Source organism: Hordeum vulgare, chromosome 1H, assembly GCF_904849725.1.
Source record: "Hordeum vulgare subsp. vulgare chromosome 1H, MorexV3_pseudomolecules_assembly, whole genome shotgun sequence".
In the NCBI taxonomy this organism is placed as follows: Eukaryota; Viridiplantae; Streptophyta; class Magnoliopsida; order Poales; family Poaceae; genus Hordeum; species Hordeum vulgare.
In genome coordinates, this window is record NC_058518.1 from 216,717,681 (window position 1) to 216,736,938 (window position 19,258).

The following is a 19,258-nucleotide window of genomic DNA, read 5'->3' on the forward strand; positions in this document are numbered from 1 at the left end:
CCACTTCGTTGAACCTAGGGAATCCAACCGAAAACTTCTCCAACTTGAAAGATCTTTGGTGCTTCGGGCCCAGGTTGTGCACCAAAAGAAGAGTGTCATGGTCGGCGAAAGACGAGGAAAGCGCGCGAAGAACATGTTCCCCGAAGCAGATGTCCCAATCATGGAGGTGGATTTACCCAAAAAACTGTCTAACTTGCAAAGCATGGAGGTAAGCCTCTCGTTGGACCAACTGAACTTGCGGTTCTGGAGGTGAATTTCTTTGAGTTCACAAGCATCAAGAGTGCCGCGGACTCGGGATGAGGCGGCTTCTATTGCTGTTGTTATTGTTTTTGTCACACAACCTGTAAATTTGGTTGATGTCGCCGAGGACTAGCCATATGACACTGTGCGAAGGTTTTTGGCAAAATAAAAACTCATCCTTGTGCTTATATAAGGAGGGTCCTTAGAGCATCTATAATCGGATCCCTCAAATCCTTCTCAAATGTCCGACAGGAAAAAGAACCGAACTCGTACAAACCCTTAGAAGCATACCCACCTCAGTTATTGAGCTGTCAATAACTGATTTTAATCGTTTTGAGTCTCCCTAGACCGAAGAAAGGGAAGCAGCCTTCAATTTCTAGCATGCCCCCGAGCAGGAAACTATCCGCACTAGAAGAATCGAACAAGATTACTGTACCCGTTCCAGTCTTTAGGAATCTTATTAGTAAGATCGAAGGTAGCAGCAGCGGGGTCGAGAAGCAAGCGAATCGTGGCGAGGCACCCGATAAAGCTCTCACCGGGGGAGAAGGGAAAGGCGGCGGCGAGGTCGGTCGACAGAGCGCGGAGGCGGGCAGCGAGGGCGGTTACGCCGTCGGGGATCGGGGGCAGCGGGTACTTGTCGTAGTAGCGCGCGAGGTAGTCCCGCGTGATCGGCACCAAACCCTCTGTCGTCATCTCCGGTGAGAAGATTGGAGAGCGGCGGGGACGAGTTCGCCGGCGGACGGAGGGTGGAGGTGACGTGGGAGAAGAGGCAGTAAGGGCACGTGAAATAGACGTGCCGTTGAAAGGGTGGGTATGGTCACCTGGCACTGGCAGTGGAGAAGTTGGTGCCGTGGCTGCAACAGCCGGTGGTTGCTTGCCTTCAAACGAGCGGCGACCTCTACAAGTTTTGTTGTACTCCCGATGTTCCGGTGAATAAGTCATCTTAGATTATATTTCCTTCGTCCGGAAATACTTGTTCTAGAAATGTACAAAATAGATATATCTATAACTAAAATAAGTCTAGATACATCTACTTTTACGACAAGTATTTCCGAACGAAGGGAGTACATCATGAAGAGGAAAACGAGAAAATCAATGCTAATTTGCTAATTAATATTATTACATGCAATGAATTGGTCACCGCATGTTATGCTAATTAGTCTCAAGTCATTAAAAACATATACGCCCCACGTTTATCACTGGTTGATTCCTTTATTCATGTCAAATAACAACAAACGAGGTAAAATTTAATGCACCATGTCTAAGAGCAATTACAATAAGGTACAGTCAGCAGGCTGTAAGGATTAAAATACTATATTTTTGCTAAGTTGGATGAGAGGGAAGAGGAGAGAGAAGGGAAGCGGGCTCTTCGTGAAAAGTTAGCTCTAACACGTGCTCCTAGATGCTTTGTAAGAATGAAAGGTGGATCATATATGATAAAAGTGGTACTTCCTCCGTCACGGTTTAGAAGGCGTGCATGCAAATTCTCTAGGACCTAGGTGGTTATTGATTGGCTGCGAAATGAGTTAAAAAATATCATTCACATTACGCATGCATACAGAAGTAGTACAACAAAGTACTAATTAGATGTTAGGAGTAAATGCAACGTGCCTTAATCTTTGTCTATTTTGGAAACGCACGCAAGTCTAACTGTGCCTTCTAAACCGTGACGGATGGAGTATTTTTTTATTGCTAACTATTGTACAAGCTAGGTATAAGATGGGCTATAAGATGGCTTATAGCCAGCTGTTGGTTATACTATTAATCATGCTCTAAGGCTGGCCATAATGGGAGTAACTTAGGTAGTATCATATACTTGGGACTAGCAAACATGCTGATGTGACAGACAATTAATGAAGAGAGAGAAGGTTAGAGTAACATAGGTAGATACCATAACATGTTAATACTTCCTCCGTCTCAAAATAAATGTCATGCATGTTAATAAATGTTATACTAAGCTTGAGACACTTATTTTGGGACGGAGGGAGTATTATGCTACTATGTGTCATGCATGTTAATAAATGAGGTCATCTATGATACTCTCTCCATCACAGTTTTAAAGGCACGCTTGAAAAATCTCTGGGATCAAGGTAGTCATCGATCGGTTGTGCGATGTAGCAGGTGTAGATGCTAATGCGCCTAATCAACTGAGAAAATACTAGTATTAATGCATGAGCAGCAAACTGGAAGAGCGCATGCATGAGTAGTAGTACTAGTACTAATTAATAAGAGTAATTGCTTTCGCGCCTTAAACCTTGTCTATTTTGGAAACGCATGCAAGTTTAATTGTGCATTCTAAACCGTAACGGAGGGAGTACTAGTTTATGATACTATGCATTATGGAGGTAGTATCATACAATAGCATCATATGTATGATACTACTATATGACTCCCCACTATGGTCAGCCTAAGTATTTTGATATTATTTGATTTTCATAAGATGATTTATACACCGAAACGGAGGGAGTACTCGAATTTGACTACTTTCATAGCCATCTCACGTGCTACAATGCATCTACTATATACTACTACTAAAAACATGAAGAGACAGATCCAACTAAAAATACTAGCATTAATTACATTATGTGACACTAATGAAATGTTAACGAGATGGTGATCCCTTCGCTAACAAACCAAACCACTAATCAAACTCACTCCCGCATTCATGCTCGGAAACCGCCCCGCACTCACAAACTCGCCCCGCTCACCCCGCCTCGCGCAGCCGCCGCCGCTCACCCCGCCTCGCACCGCCCGCTCGCCTAACGCACCTCTCGCCCCCGTGCCCCGCCACCGCCGGCGCCCTCCGTCGTCGACATGCCCCGTCACCACGGCCTCCGTGCCCCGACCCGCGCCCCATCGGCCCTCCGCCATCAACGCCCCCGCCACCGCAGCCTCCGCCCCCCGTCGGCCCTCCTCTCCCCGCATCCTCCTTCTCTGATCGTATCCTTTCGCCAGCGACCACTCCCGCCAGGGCAACCTCAACGCGCGTTGTCACCGCTGCCGCGTGCCCGGCGCTCCTGTCGCGGCGCCTCTCGGGCCCTAGAAATCAAGGGGATCCGACCTCAACATGTGCTCCTTCCTTCAACTGTACAAAGGCCGAACCCAGATCGGCTACAAGGATGTGTGTGAGATCAATCCATCAGTCTGTGTTTTTTAGAATGGTAGCACACGCTGCCAGTCCGGGCCGGAGATAATTGGTGACTCCCTGATGCACCCGCGTCAGAGTAAATAAATTTGTTTAGTGCTAACTAGGAGCTATAGTCTGCATCTGCATCAGGTAATACAAGTAGCGGTGCATCAGGGTGAAGCTAATTTGTTGCAGGCTAGCGATCGATCCCTCAAGTTCTGCCAGAGCAACGCACGTACATTGCTCACCACGCTTATGCTGGCGCTGGCGGAGACGCACACGCACGGCTCCACGAATCCACAGACCAAAGTGCAGTTCAGGCATGTTGTAGTGTTGCGGTAGGCAGAAGCAACATACATCGTTTGTATGCTCTCTTGCTCTTATCCTTTTGACTTTAGAAATCAATCTAAATTTAGTTTGATTCTTTGTGTTAATTGGATCAGTTCTCACCTTTTTAAACTCTACTGGACCTGATGTGTCATACACGAAGGTTATGGAAAATATCTGCACAATATATGTGAGTTAGTGAATGTGGGACTTTGGATATTTTAGATGAGTGTTTTTTATTGAATATATTTCATGAAAAGAAAAATGTCAGGTAATTGAAAATCTATGAACATGGACAAACTTGTTTTGAAATGTAGATAATAACTAAAATATTCATAAAATTAGCACATCTGTTAAAACGCCATAGACACAAACAAACATGACGAAACAATCATCTACATAGTGGATACAAACCAAGTACATGATAACTAAACTTACAAATTGAAACACATAATCATAGGTAATAGACATAACCAATGTATACTATTTGTACTACATGCGCCAAGCTTTTTTGTATACATCCTGTGTCGGGGATCATTTGTAGACAACTTGCTTGCTAGGAAAGCCCACCTCCACTCAATAAATTGTCGAACAAACTTCATGTCAATCAACCCTCCTATTATTTTCTGGTGAATATCTGCTCAAATATATATATATATATGTTACAATTAGTAATATTTAATTTTTTCTACATATATTAATAACAATCATAAGTAATTGAGTTGTAGTTAATTATAAGTCAGAACAATTCACCATCAAGTGCGCGTGCTGCAAGATGATCCGGGTTGAATGCAAGGGTGGTGTAATTTGAAGTTTCCAGATTTTCTATTGTCAAGACAAAAAATGTATTTAGGTCGACATAACAATACACTTTCTCAGAATATGCAATACATATCGATATAGATGCATAGATTACCGTATTTACAACCCTTCTAAATCGGGACACAACATAAATAAAGTTATCGAAACACAACAGAACAGTTCACTTGCAAAAAATATGTACGTCGCTAAAGAGTTACCTTCTAAATCATCGTCCGCGCCATTGGAGAATGTCGAACAGTGTTTAAATGTGAGTTGGGATGTTTCTATATCAACAAGGGACCCTGTCATACATTCATATATAGTTAATATAGTGGCATGAAGAATCAAATGCATTATAAATCAAAGTAATAAACTTATTGGATGCATGATCAACCTCCATGTTGAAGGCTTCAAGAATAGAAGTGGTGTACTCTGCTTGCTTGAGATCTTCCTCATATAAATCAAGTTTTTTGCTAAAAAGTCAAAGAAAAAGTATTTCATAATTGTGCGTGACTATTGCTATTTCTCTCATGTCATTTACGGCATAATAGTCCGTATGAAATGGCCCAACGTCCATTACTACGCGAGAAACATAAAAAATGGAAGTTAGTTTGATAATGTTCGTTAGCCAGAGGTATTGTTTAGAGAAAGTGCAAATTAAATTAGAAATAATACCTATGAGTGAGCCGTTGTTCTGATAAAAAACATTCATCTGCATTAATAATGTTAACAAAAGAATTAGCAATCTGATTGAAATTATGATCTACACATACAACTACATGTCTATACTTTTCCCTGAATAAGATGATCGTACTTCGAGTGCAACATACCTTTGAACCGTAGGCGCTGTCAGCACATCGTAGCAAAGAACGACCCTAGTGCTTGTGGTGTGCAGTAAGTAACTCAGGTTACAATGCTTCATTTTATAGACGAAGACATTCTACAATGGGTGGAGCAACGTGACTCACGCTAAATTTTTTGAAGGTAGACTGAAACTACACTTCCTGACCGTGCATATCGTCAACGTAAGATGAAGACGTCCTAGTTGTTAGCTAGTGCCGTAGCTGATGCATGCATGCTTAATAATTTTCTTTTCTTGTTTTTTGGACCGTGTCGTAGTTGATGCATGCATGCATAACCATCTTGCGGTAGAGATGGTTACGCGCCGTCGGGACTGGTCGACGCAGGCACCACGCAATGTGGCACGGTAGAGCTGGTTGCGCGTCATGCTCCAGAAAAGTATTTACTCGTTTTACAATATGGTGATGTGTTGTCGGGTCTATCTCATCTTTCTTTAACAGGAAAGACACAAACGTGCTTGCAATGTGTACCTTTTCACCCGATCTATCTTGTAGATGCTCCTGGGCACTAATGCAATATATGTATGCATTTATTACCTATAGGTTCAAAGATAGAACACATTTAAATAATAGTACACATATCGTGTAAAAATAAAATACATTTTTGTTAGTTTAAAAGAGTTTGTTTGGTTTGACTTACATCATCGTGCAAAAACACATCATCGTCCGTAAGGCATCTCATCTCAACATTTGATAATAATGCATCATCGATGTGCACCAACTTAGTATTTGAATGTAAGGGCATGATTGATTTAATAATTGAAATATCGCGCGGGGTGCAAATATAATCTGTCGTGGGACGACATGAAGCCAAATTAGTAGATCATAAAAAAGACCAATAGAATGAAAAAGGTTGATAATCACTGTAAAAGTAAGTACATTGTGGTGTAATATTTGTATTTGCTCTTTTTGGTTTGGTATGACATGAATTGGATATATCTATATGTTGTATAGTATTTGCTGATTTTTTGTTCTCTTGCAATGACATGTCCGTTCTTTCTTATGGTCCACAATATCCATATCTATCACCTTTGGGTTCTTATTGGTAGGTCATTTTGATGGTCATCAATATACGTATCTATGACTGATACATCCCGCAAAAATGAAATATATATATAATATAATTTGAATATAGTATAATTTTTTGGGGTTACAATATCATAATTCATATGCAACTTACAAAATAAAAGAATAAAAAGACCGAGAACTAATAAATTTGGTAGCCACGACATACTGTCTAAATACCTCGCTTAATATGCTATAAAATATACTCCAGCATTGCAACAAAAAACAATTCTACAACCGAAACTACTGCACTTACGACATGCCACTTTCGATTTTGAGACGATGAATTATCCAACGGTAGCTGAAATTTTATGATCCAGTCACGTACATACGTACAGCTCGACAACTATAGGCAAAAATTCAGCTAAAGTTCTACAGACTTGTCCGATTAGGGATGGGAACTGGATCCCATTTAACCCTATTTAAACCCACTTATTATCTAGTAGTTCAAAATTTTGTTTTTTTCAAGGAAAATAAACTATGAAGCTAGAAAAGGCTAAATAAATGGGACCTGTGGCTGCCACTTATTTGCTATTTACATCCCTATGTTCGATCTTTTTTTAGGCAAAAAATCATAGTGGCCAAGTCTACAGCTGCCCGATCTCACTCTCTCCTCGCTCATCAGTCACCACTCATCCCATTCCTCATCCCCTTTCCCCTTCCGTGCTATCCATTCACCATCTCATCTTTTCTACCGCCGGCGCGCCATGCCGCACGCCTTGCGACACTGCGACTGACACCTCCTCGAGCAACAGTGTAACCTCCGCCTCTCCCTACGGTGAGGCTGCGCCATCGTCAGCCTCCCACCCCCCCACGCCCACCCCACCACTCTATGTTGTCCTGCAAGATCTGGGAGGCAGCGCTCTCGCGGACGAGCCTGCAGTCAGTGGCACCCTCTGCCCCCCCCCCCGCTTCGCGGTGCCAGGCCGATCGGCCTCTTCTACCGGCAACGCCCGACGACTGACGCGCGTCGTGCAGCGCGAGGACACCCTGCGGCAAGCCGTGCTCGCCAGGATGGGAGGAGATCGAGCAGGAACGGAGGAATGGATCCTACCTTGTCAAGGTCGGCTCCCCTCTCTCCCTCCGCGCCCTGCATCGACAACTCTGCTGGATTGGTATTGTCGGTGAAATTCGATCTTGGAGGTAAGCAAAAATCCTCGATGGTAGATTGAGTCTCTCTTATATATACACGTTTTGAAGGCTAGCTAGGTGAGTAGTATTGGCATACTGTTAGGATTAGGTTGTTTGGATAAGGAGTTTTTGCCTATTGTGTTTTCCATAAACTCGTTTAAAGCTCTAACCACCTGAAATTAGTTAGTGTAACAAAAGTATAGGTTTCTATCAAACATTAAAAGATTTTCATATTTTTCCAATATAATAAGTGATTGCAATGGCTTCTTTCCCGTGTTTCTCTCTTAGCTACAATCGTTAAACCTCATATAAATATTAACAAACCAATTTTTTGTACCAAACAAAAGGCAGCAGTGATCGACAAATGCGTAGGAAAAAAAGTCTATGATTTGGGAATTTCCACCTTTTTGCATATTCACAAAAATATTTATATTTCGGTTCTAGAATAAAATAATGTAGCCTAGGTAGTCGAATATGAGCTGTTAATTATCCAACATGCGACTCTAGACCACCATGTGTTAATTATTCTTTGTGGACATGTACTAAATTTCTATTTTTTACATATATGGGTTGCATATGTTCAGTCGAATGGATATGTGTGCCAATTTGCATAGTTTTAATTTTCTTTTATTTTCAGCTTTGGATCATACATGGTCAGTCGAATAGATATTAAGGAAAGCATATCACAGAAGAAGCTCGCATCTTCATGCGCTTGAGCCCTTCCAACTCGATGTTAATTCTTTAGTACTTTCTCCATTATCCCTCGATTGTTCAAGTTCTCGTTCATTGAAGTGTGTTTCGTGGCTTCTAGCTGCAATTTCATGATGATAGACAGTGAATGTATATGGCCTGAATTGAGATTTTAAATTGTACGGACTGATTTAGAGTATGTTGACCCTCGTGTGCTAAAGCCTTTTGCTATATGGTTCTATTTTGAAAGAAGTGAAGCAATTGTACAACAGGCGTTGTCTTTACATTACTTATTCGCCAATTGGAATATGTGTGAGTACCATAACTGAAGTTGTTGAACACATTATTAACAAATGATATGTTGGATTATGGTTTATATACAATTCTACAAGGATCACTTCTTGTGGAATTACAAATTTGAAGTCTGACTGCGTGTTAATGGCAGGACACCTACATGGATTATATCGACAAGCTTGATGACCACAATAAACCCGTTGTTGTCGACTATATGGAGGACATCTAGAAATACTAAGGTAGCATTGGTAACTACAATCTGACTTGTTGTCGCATTTGATTACAAACGACACATCCATTCGGACATCCTGAGCATTGTTAATAAAGATCCACACGATTCATATTGCTAATATGAATTACTCACAGATAATTGATTGTGTAATAGCAAAACAACCTAAATTTTGACAACAAGACAATAGTTAGTATTTTTGTTCTTCTTTATCAAGTCATTGTCCATGCATCTTCCTCCTGCATTTGGTCGAACCTTCACATTGTCTCTTGTTATTTCCAGCTTAAACAGGTGCAACTTTGACCAAGTATAGGATGGGCAGATGTTGCAAAAGGAGTATAGGATGGGAAGATGTCGCGAAAGGAATACTCATGGTTTTTGAAGACCGACAATGCTCCCTCGATTACTACGCAGCAAAAAAGCTCAGGTTAGTGTGCATTAAGATCTACAATAGTTATGAGGCTGTAATGCAGAATTGAACATACTTTACCTTAAGTTGGTATAATTTGATCCGACTACTTTATGTGCTAAGGACTTCCTTGTATACTATATTCTTCATGGTCGTTAATAAGGGCTCAGATCTTTTTCGCTTCTTCGAATTCTTGCTTTGTTCCTTGCCCTTGCCTTTACCCTTGATGTCATCCTTGATGGCGAGAATCTTAATGTTCCTCTTCGCGGTGGCTCTATACAATGCAAAGTAGAGCTGACCGTGAGAGAAAATCGGGCCCGGTAGGTACACCCCGACAACTGGTATGGTCTGTCCTTGTGCCTTGTTAATCGTCATGGCAAAGTTGAGCCTAATAGGGAACTGCTTCCTCTTGAACTTGAAAGGGAAGATATCATCATCGGATGGACAAAGAGGTATCCGAGGAAGGAACACCCTCCTACCAGCATGTTGTTCTAGCACGATTTCTGCGTCGATGGCGTTCCTCTGGCACAACACATTAGGTGGATCAATGTTTCTCAATAGTATAATGGGGTAATTTATCTTTAGTTTGAGGGCATGCGGAGGCAAACTGTTGGGAGTCAGGTTGTTGAGGAACTCGGGGGCATAGTAGTCATGTGGATCATCCTCTGCATTATGAAAATTGTGGTAGATCTTATCTTCGCCCTGGAAGCGCTCTATCATGCGTGTGTTTATCTTATCAACGTTGTCGTTCTTGGTGGAGAGGACCGCTCGAGATGTCATGTAATTTGGATCAGACATGTTGTGGTCTAGAGCAGGAAATACATGGTTGATTAGCTTCTCTAGGTCAACGTTGTCTCATGTTGGCAGCACACAAATGTCTTGAGGGAGCCTTATGTTGCCTTCCTCGTCGGTTTCTTCGGTGCCGTTGCCTACCCTTAGCAAGTAATTTGCGAACCATGGGTCATTATGCGCCCTCATGTTCGTGACGAGCCTTAGCTGGCACATACCCTTCCAAAGGTACGAACTCTGCAGGGTCGCACCGATTATCTGACCCCGTGACCCCTTTCTGACGACTGGAAGCACCTGCCTGAAATCCCCACCGATCACGACAGTTTTCCCCCCGAACGGTTGGTGTCGTCGTCCCATGATGTCCCGCATGCTATTGTCTAGTGCCTCAACAGCTTGTCGCTTCGTCATGGTGGCCTCGTCCCATAGGATGAGTGAAGCCATGCGCAGGAGCTTAGCCGTCCCACTTTGCTTGGTGAAGCTACACGCGGCCCCATCTTCAATGTTGAGTGGGATCTTGAACCTCAAGTGGGCTGTCGTGTCTCCAGGCATGATGGAAGCCGCGACGCCCGACATCAATGTAGCCACCACTATCTTGCCCTCCCCTCGAACCTTTGCAAGCAGTGCCCTCTATAGGAAGGTGTCGCGATGTGTTTTTCGGAAAATAATTTCCAGAAAACATGTCTCTATGTTTACCAGCCCTAGGATTGCTGTTAGCTGGTAGACACTTACTTGATACAGAATATCCAAGCAAAATACAAAATCTGGGTTACAAGACCATCAATGCCTACTTGGTTGATCGAAAGTCTGAGGTTGACGGCGGAAGCGACTCGAGGAATCTCCAATGCCCATGGGACTCCATTCCCACAGGAACGGCTGACCTGGATAAATTCCTATCTCACAAGGCTGATATCCTTGACTCCTAGGTTCCGGGGTTGACGGTATCGTGCTCCTCTCCGAACGCAATCTGGCCAAGACAATAGTCAGGGACAAGCCAGTGAGCACTTTGAATGTACTCGCAAACACCAAGAAAACAAACACGTTAAAGCAGGCGAGATGCATACAAATTTCCACTAACAATTATATTTTGCCATTAGAGTTTAATTCATGGATGCGTTCATGAAGATATGCAATGTTTCCACCAAAGTTTCATAAACAAGCAAAAGATGGTAATAATGAATAATATGCTTGCCACAGTCGGGCGTCGGAGCGACACCACAGAGAGGGCTTAAGATATGTCAATAAGCATGCCTCAGTCGGGCGTCTGAGCGACACCACAGAAAGGGCTTATAAGAAATGATAATAAGCATGCCACAGTCGTGCGTCTCAGAGACACCACATAAAGGGCTTATATGAAACAATAAACATGCCACAGTCGGGCGTCTAAGCGACACCACAGAAAGGGCTTATATGAAACAATAAACATGCCACAGTCGGGCGTCTAAGCGACACCACGGAAAGGGCTTATATGAAACAATAATAAATATTGAATATCCAGGAGGTAGAACCGTCCCAGGGATATCCAACAACGTAATCATAGGGGTTAGTCCAGAGTAAAAATCATAATATGATCATGTCCCACATCATCATATGATTTTCCACATCCATTATTATTTTCACCACTTATACTCCAAAGATTGACACTTGACTCGTCAAACAACGTCCTTGACCGGGGACACGACTACTCGAATAGTTTTCACTCTACAAAGGGTGTACTCTTTACCCACAACTCACGGTTTCCGATAGTCGACAAGACTAATCCCGTGTACGACATTTTAGAAGCGGACACTCAGAATCAGCACACACCGATTTTTCCTCCGCGAAGCCCGACTTCACCCGGACTACGCTGCCAAGGCAAAACCATAAGACGGGGAGGCTCCGACCTCGACTAGCATGGGATAAAAAAAATTATATCACGTGTTCAGTGGGAAGGGCCATTCCCTCCTGGTCCGGGACGGGGAACACCCATGCCCCCTGACCGGATGACTGGATTTACTCTAGGGCCATGGATACCTTCATACCGGCCCCTCTACTTGGTGTGTGACTGATAATAGGTCTACAACTGACTTTACAGAGTCCATTATCCAGGAAGCTGTGGTAGCACGTTATAGAAGTATGACACGGACAAGACTCGATCTAGGTCGATACTTGAGTTAACCAAGTTTTACCGGCATCATCGTGCACATGCCATGACCAGGCCTTAACCTATCACGTTCCCCGTGACTAGGCTATTCCACGACCTTTCATAACCAGCACATGCCATCATCATGTTTTACCATTTATATAATATGAGTAGCTTGCATGAAGAATGCAAGGTATTATTTCATGTGAGATTATTATCAACATAACCTCAATTCACGCAATATATGCACCACCACAATCATCACACAACTTATGCAAATATGGATTCAAGATGCTTGCCTCAAGTGTGTAGAGATGTAGATTTGCACTCCAAGATGAGCGTGAGCCATGGTTATAGCACTATAGAAGGTGTGGAGTGTGGTGGAGGTTGCAAGACAAAAAGGAGAAGATAGTCACATTAACTAGGCATATCAATGAGCTGTGGAGATGCTCATCAATAGATATCAATGTGAATGAGTAGGGAGTGCCATACAAATGATGCACTAGAGCTAAGAGTATGTGAAAGCTCTTAAAGAAAACTAGTGGGTGTGCATCCAACTTGCTTGCTCACGAAGACCTAAGGCAATTTTGAAGAAGCTTATCATTGGAATATACAAGCCAAGTTATATAATGAAGATTTCCCACTAGATATATGGTGGTGACAAAACGAGAGACTCTCAATCATGAAGATCATGGTGCTTAATATGCACAAGTGTGGGAAAAGTGGTAGCATTGTCCCTTCTCTCTTTTTCTCTCATTTTTTTTATTTTTTTGGTGGGCTCTTTGGCCTCTTTTTTTATTTTATTTTTTATTTTGGCGGGCTTCTTTGGCCTCTTTTATTTCCTCACATGGGACAATGCTCCATCAATGATGATCATCACACTTTCAACTCAAAACTTAGAGCAACTATGACCCTATATGGAATGCCTTCGGTAGTGTACCGTGACAATGATCTAGCATGGCATAGACATTAATGGAAACATCATGCTAGCTATATTACGATCATGCAATGGCAATGTAGATGTGGTGGCACATGTCATGGTGGTAGTTGCATGGCAATATATCTTGGAATGACTTTGAAAAAGCCATAGTAGGTAGGTATGGTGGCTGTTTTGAGGGAGGCTAATGGTGGGTTTTGTGCACCGGCGAAAGTTGCACGACACTAAGAAGATGGTGATGGTCTAAGTTAAAAGTGCATCTAAACCATGGACTCAACATTAGTCATGAAGAACTCATATACTTGTTGCAAAAGTTTTATTAGTAATCGAAACAAAGCATTCAACGCATACTCCTAGGGGAAGGGTTGGTAGGTATAAACCATCGCGCGATCCCGACCGCCACGCAAAGGATGACAATCAATAGACTAATCATGCTCAGATTTCATCACATAGCGGTTCACCATACGTGCATGCTACGGGAATCACTAACTTCAACACAAGTATTTCTAGATCCACAACACCTTACTAGCATAACTTCAATATTACCACAACCATATCTCAAAACTAATTGAGAGGAATCAAACTTCTCTAACTATTCAATGCACATGAAGGTGGAAGTTTTCGTATCCCTTTGGATAACTACCCCTTTTGAGACTACTTTCAAAGCATAGATCAACTACCAAGCCATGCACCGCTGTGCTCTAAAAGATATAAGTGAAGCACAAAGAGCAAAAGTATCTAGCTCAAAAGATATAAGTGAAGCACATGTGAGTTGAATTGTCTACCAAAAGATATAACTGAAGCTCGACAAAATCACGGCGAGTGCATGTATCTCTCTCTAGGTGTGCAGCAAGTATGATTGTGGAACACAAAAAAAGACTCCTACGATACAAGAAGCTCCAAGCAAAAACACATAACATGTGGTGAATAAAAATATAGCCCAAAGTAACGTTACCGATGGATTGAAGACGAGAGAGGGGATGCCTTCCCGGGGCATCCCCAAGCTTAGGCTTTTAAGGCATCCTTGAATTTCTTGGGGTGCCTTGAGCATCCCCAAGCTTGAGCTCTTGGCACTCTTTATCTCTTTGTCCATAAGAACTTCACCCAAAACTTGAAAACTTCACAACACGAAACTTAAACAGAAACTCGTGATAACATTAGTATGAGAAAGCAAACCACCACTTTCTTAGGTACCGTAGCAAACTTAAATTCTACTTATGCTGATGTTGAGTTACTTTATTTTCAATCTTCCATGGATAATACCCCCCGATACTATCCATAGTTTCATCAAAATAAGCAACCAACACAACAAAAACAGAATCTGTTAACAGCACACAAGTCTGTAGCAATCTGTATATTTCGTATACCTCTGGTACTTCAAAAATTCTGAAACAGCACGACAGTCTGAAGAATTTGCGTAGAAATCAGCAGCAAAAAGAATCAACTCGAAAGCTCTTACAAAAAAAAATGAAAATTCTTTTCGTGAGCAGAAAGTTTCTGTCTTTTCCAGCATGACCAAACGATCATCCCCAAGACTAATCATAACGGTTTTGCTTGGCACAAACGCAAAAAGAAACACAAAAAACACAATCATAACAGAATTATGAAAGTGTGGAAAACACAAAACAAAAAGAAAAAGGATAGATTCGTTGGGTTGCCTCCCAAGAAGCGCTTTTGTTTAACGCCCTTAGCTAGGCAAAAGGTGATGGAATCACGTATAGTCATCTTTGGTGCTCAAACCATAAGTAGCCCTCATCATAGATTAAAGGTAATCTTATTTTGTTTCTAGGAAAGTGCTCCATGCCCTTCTTTAAAGGAAATTGAAATCTAATATTCCCTTCCTTCATATCGATGATAGCACCAATAGTCCTTAGGAAAGGTCTACCAAGAATAATGGGACATGAAGGATTGCAATCTATGTCAAGTACAATGAAATCCACGCGTACCTAGTTCTTATTTGCAACAATAAGAACATCATCGATCCTCCCCATGGGTTTCTTGATAGTAGAATCCGCAAGATGCAAATTAAGAGAACACTCTTCAATCTCATGAAAACCAAGAATATCACATAAAGACTTTGGAATCGCGGAAACACTAGCACCCAAATCATACAAAGCATTGCACTCATAGTTTTTGATCTTGATTTTGATAGTAGGTTCCCACACATCATGAAGTTTTCTAGGTATAGAGACTTCTAGTTCGATCTTCTCTTGAAGAGATTTCATCATAGCATCTACGATATGCGCGGTAAAGGCTTTGCTTTGGCTATAAGCATGTGGAGAGTTTGCAATGGATTGCATCAAAGAAATGCATTAAAACAAGGAGCAATTATCATAATTGAATTCCTTGAAATCCAAAGTGGGAGTTTCATTACTACCCAAAAATTTGACTTCTTCTACTCCACTCTCCACACCTTTATCATCAAGATAGGTGGACTCCGAATCATTGCGGTGTTTTTCAACCAAAGTGGATTCATATCCAGCCCCTCCATAAATAGGTTTGACACGCGAAAACAAAGATTCAAGAGGAGACACACCAAGCACTTTAAGATCTTCGTGATTTGCATCACTAGAACGCACCCTTTTAAACCATTCATGCCTAGCGTGAATTTGGGCGGTTTTTCTTTGCTCTCATTCATGGAGATACGCATAGCTTTCAAAGTTTCATCCAAGTTGACCTTGGGAGGAGAACATCTAACTTCCAAAGCATCAATATCACAAGACATCCTATCAACGCTCTTAGCCAAATCGTCTATTTTGAGTAGTTTTTCCACTATGGACGCATTGAAAATCTTTTGAGAGTTGATGAACTCTTTGATATTACTCTCTAAATCAGAGGGTAATTTGTTGTGATTTCCATAAGTGTTGTTGTAGGAATTGCCATAGTTGTTAGAGGAGTTACTAGGAAAAGGCCTAGGAACATAGTTTCCTCTAAAAGCATTGTTGTTGCCAAAATTGTTCCTACCAACAAAGTTCACGTCCAAACTAGCGTTGCTACTCTCAGTCAAAGAAGATAGTGGCATGTCATTAGGATCTACAGTAGCGTTTCTACTAGCAACCAAATTCATCAACTCGTCCATCTTAGCACTAAGCGAGTTAATCTCTTCTATAGCGTGTACCTTTTTGCTAGCTGGCGACCTTTCAGTGTGCCACTGAGAGTAGTTGGTCATGATATTGTCTAGGAGTTTTGTAGCGTCTCCTAACGTGATTTCCATGAACGTTCCACCTGAGGCGGAGTCCAAGATATTGCAAGAAGCGAAATTCTAGCCAACGTAAAATATTTGTATAATCATCCACAAACTCAAGCCATGAGCGGGACAATTTCTAATCATAAGCTCCATCCTCTCCCAAGATTGTGCAACGTGTTCATGATCAAGTTGCTCGAAATTCATGATATCGTTACGTAAGGAGATGATCTTAGCCGGCGGAAAATACTTGTATATGTAAGCATCTTTGCACTTATCCCAAGAATCAATACTATTTTTAGGCAAAGAAGAAAACCAAGTTTTTGCGCGATCTCGCAACGAGAAAGGAAAAAGTTTCGACTTAATCACGTCATTATCCACATCTCTTTTCTTTTGCATATCACAAAGCTCAATGAAGGTATTGAGATGGGATGCGACATCTTCACTAGGAAGGCCAGAGAATTGCTCTTTCATAACAAGATTCAACAAAGCTGCATTGATTTCATACGATTCCACACTAGTGGCGGGAGCAATCGGAGTACTAATAAAATCATTATTATTAGTGCTCGAGAAGTCGCAAAGTTTGGTGTTTTCAGCCATGATGACTTCAACAAACAAACAAGCACACAAGCAAGCAAGAGAACCGACAAAGGAAAACGGCATAGGCAAAAGAAAACGGTAAAGGAGAAAGGCAAATGAAAACGGCAAATGTGAAGTGGGGGAGAGGAAAACGAGAGGCAACTGGCAAAAATGTAAATGCAGGAGATGAGTTTGTGAGACCTACTTGGATAGATCTCTCCTCCCCGGCAACGGCGCGAGAAATACTTCTACTACTACAACAAAAGACCTTCCAACGACGCCAGAAACACGTGCTGACGGGAGACTATTCTTGTCTTGATTCTCCTCAGCAACGGCACCAGGAATCCTTGTGCTACGACTACGCCTTTAGGTACTTCCTAGGAAAATATGCAAAGGATTTCCCCGTGGCCTTGGAGCCTTGCGTTGGTGTTCCCTCGAAGCGAAAAGGGTGATGTAGGGCAGTGGTGGTAAGTATTTCCCTCAGTTTTGAGAACCAAGGTATCGATCCAGTGAAGGAGTATCACAAGTGCGTGCACAAACACAAAGAACCTGCTCCCAACGCTATGAAGGGGTTGTCAATCCCTTATAGATTGTTCGTAAAGTGAGAACTGAAAGCAACAAAGTAACAAAGCAAAGTAAAAGTGGAGGTATAAACGATAGATGTGAATAGACCCGGGGGCCGTAGTGTTTACTAGTGGCTTCTCTATGAAAGCAAGTAGACGGTGGGTGAACAAATTACTGTCGAGCAATTGATAGAACCGCGCAAAGTCGTGACGATATCTATGGCAATGATGATATCTATAGGCATCACGTCCAAAACAAGTAGATCGATACTTTCTGCATCTACTACTATTACTCCACACGTCGACCGCTATGCAGCATGCATCTAGTGTATTAAGTCCAAAAGAACAGAGTAACGCCTTAAGCAAGATGACATGATGTAGATGGACAATCTCATATCAACGACACAGCCCACCTTGTTACTCTTGATGGCAACCACTCAATGTGTGCCTTGCTGCCCCTACTGTCACTGGGAAAGGTCACCACATGGTAAGAACCCAAAACCAAGCACTTCTCCCATTGCAAGAATCATAGATCTAGTTGGCCAAACAAAACCCAAGACTCGGAGAGACTTACAAGGATATCAAATCATGCATATAAGAAATCAGCAAAGACTCAAATATATATCATAGATAATCTGATCACAAATCCACAATTCATCGGATCTCGACAAACACACCGCTAAAGAAGATTACATCGGATAGATCTCCATGAAGATCATGGAGAACTTTGTATTGAAGATCCAAGAGAGAGAAGAAGCCATCTAGCTACTAACTATGGACCCGTAGGTCTGAAGTGAACTACTCACGAGTCATTGGAGGGGCGATGATGATGATGAAGAAGCCCTCCAACTCCAAAGTCCCCTCCGGTAGGGTGCCGGGAAGGGTCTCCAGATGAGATCTCGCGGAAACGGAAGCTTGCGGCGGCGGAAAAGTATTTTCGAGGCTCCCTTTATTTTATTTCTAATTTTTAGGGAATATATAGGCGCAAGATCTAGGTCAGGGGGGCGCGAGGGAGGCCACAAGCCTGCCCACCGCTGCCTCCCCCTGGTGGCGGAGTGGGGGCTTGTGGGCTCCCTGCAGCCCTCCTGGCTTGGCCCACACGCCCCCTGATCTTCTTTCGTTCGGGAAAAAATCATTTCGGGGATTTTATTCCGTTTGGACTCCGTTCCAAAATCTGATCTGAAAAGAGCCAAAAACACAGAAAAAACAGGAACTGGCACTTGGCACTGAATTAATAAGTTATTCCCAAAAAAGATATAAAAGGTACATAAAACATCCAAAGATGACAAGATAACAGCGTGAAACCATCAAAAATTATATATACGTTTGAGACGTATCAACCGGCTCCAAGGTCACATAAGGCAGTTCTTACGTAGTTTCCTTTAATGGAGCAAGGTATAGTGGGCACTCCGGGATCACCAAGTTTCTAGGAGTTCCACCTTTGAAAGTGTAATTGGCAAGCATGGTAGAGATCTCAAGATCTGGTATCTTCCTTTTATTGGTCACGATATCTGTCATGTACTTGGCATATGGAGACATTTTGAGCATATCAGTTAACCGCATCTGTAGAAAGACGGGTCTTATCATCTCAACAAAGCGCTCAAAATCCTCATCACCCTTTTTCTTGGATGGCTTAGGAGGAAAGGGCATAGGTCTCTGAACCCATGGCTCCCTTTCTTTACCATGCTTCCTAGCAGCGAAGTCATTCTTATCGTATCTATTAGGTTGTGGGTTATCAGGATTAACCGTAAGTTCAATCTCCACATCCTCATCATTGCTAGGTTGAGCATCATTATGAACATCACTGTCCATATTGTCACCGAGTTCATGTTCATCACCAGATTGTGTTTCTACATTAGACGCAGAAATATCATTAGGTTCTTCAGGTGTGACAGTATTTGGTGAACCGACATG

The 19,258-nt window shown here is 42.2% G+C and overlaps 1 protein-coding gene across 3 annotated transcripts in view; it reads right to left on the bottom strand.

Moving 5' to 3' along the window:
- The window catches only part of LOC123428985, a 58,604-nt gene extending 57,500 nt beyond the window's left edge, over positions 1 to 1,104 (bottom strand). The window contains exon 1 of one of the 3 annotated variants that reach the window (XM_045113058.1): positions 777 to 1,100. In XM_045113058.1, coding sequence (XP_044968993.1) covers positions 777 to 933 — 157 coding nt within the window. In that variant the 5' untranslated portion in view covers positions 934 to 1,100. Of the gene's footprint in view, positions 1 to 776 lie in introns of all 3 variants that reach the window. The other 2 variants (XM_045113065.1, XM_045113073.1) reach the window with 2 other exon arrangements.
- Positions 1,105 to 19,258: the final 18,154 nt, after the last annotated feature.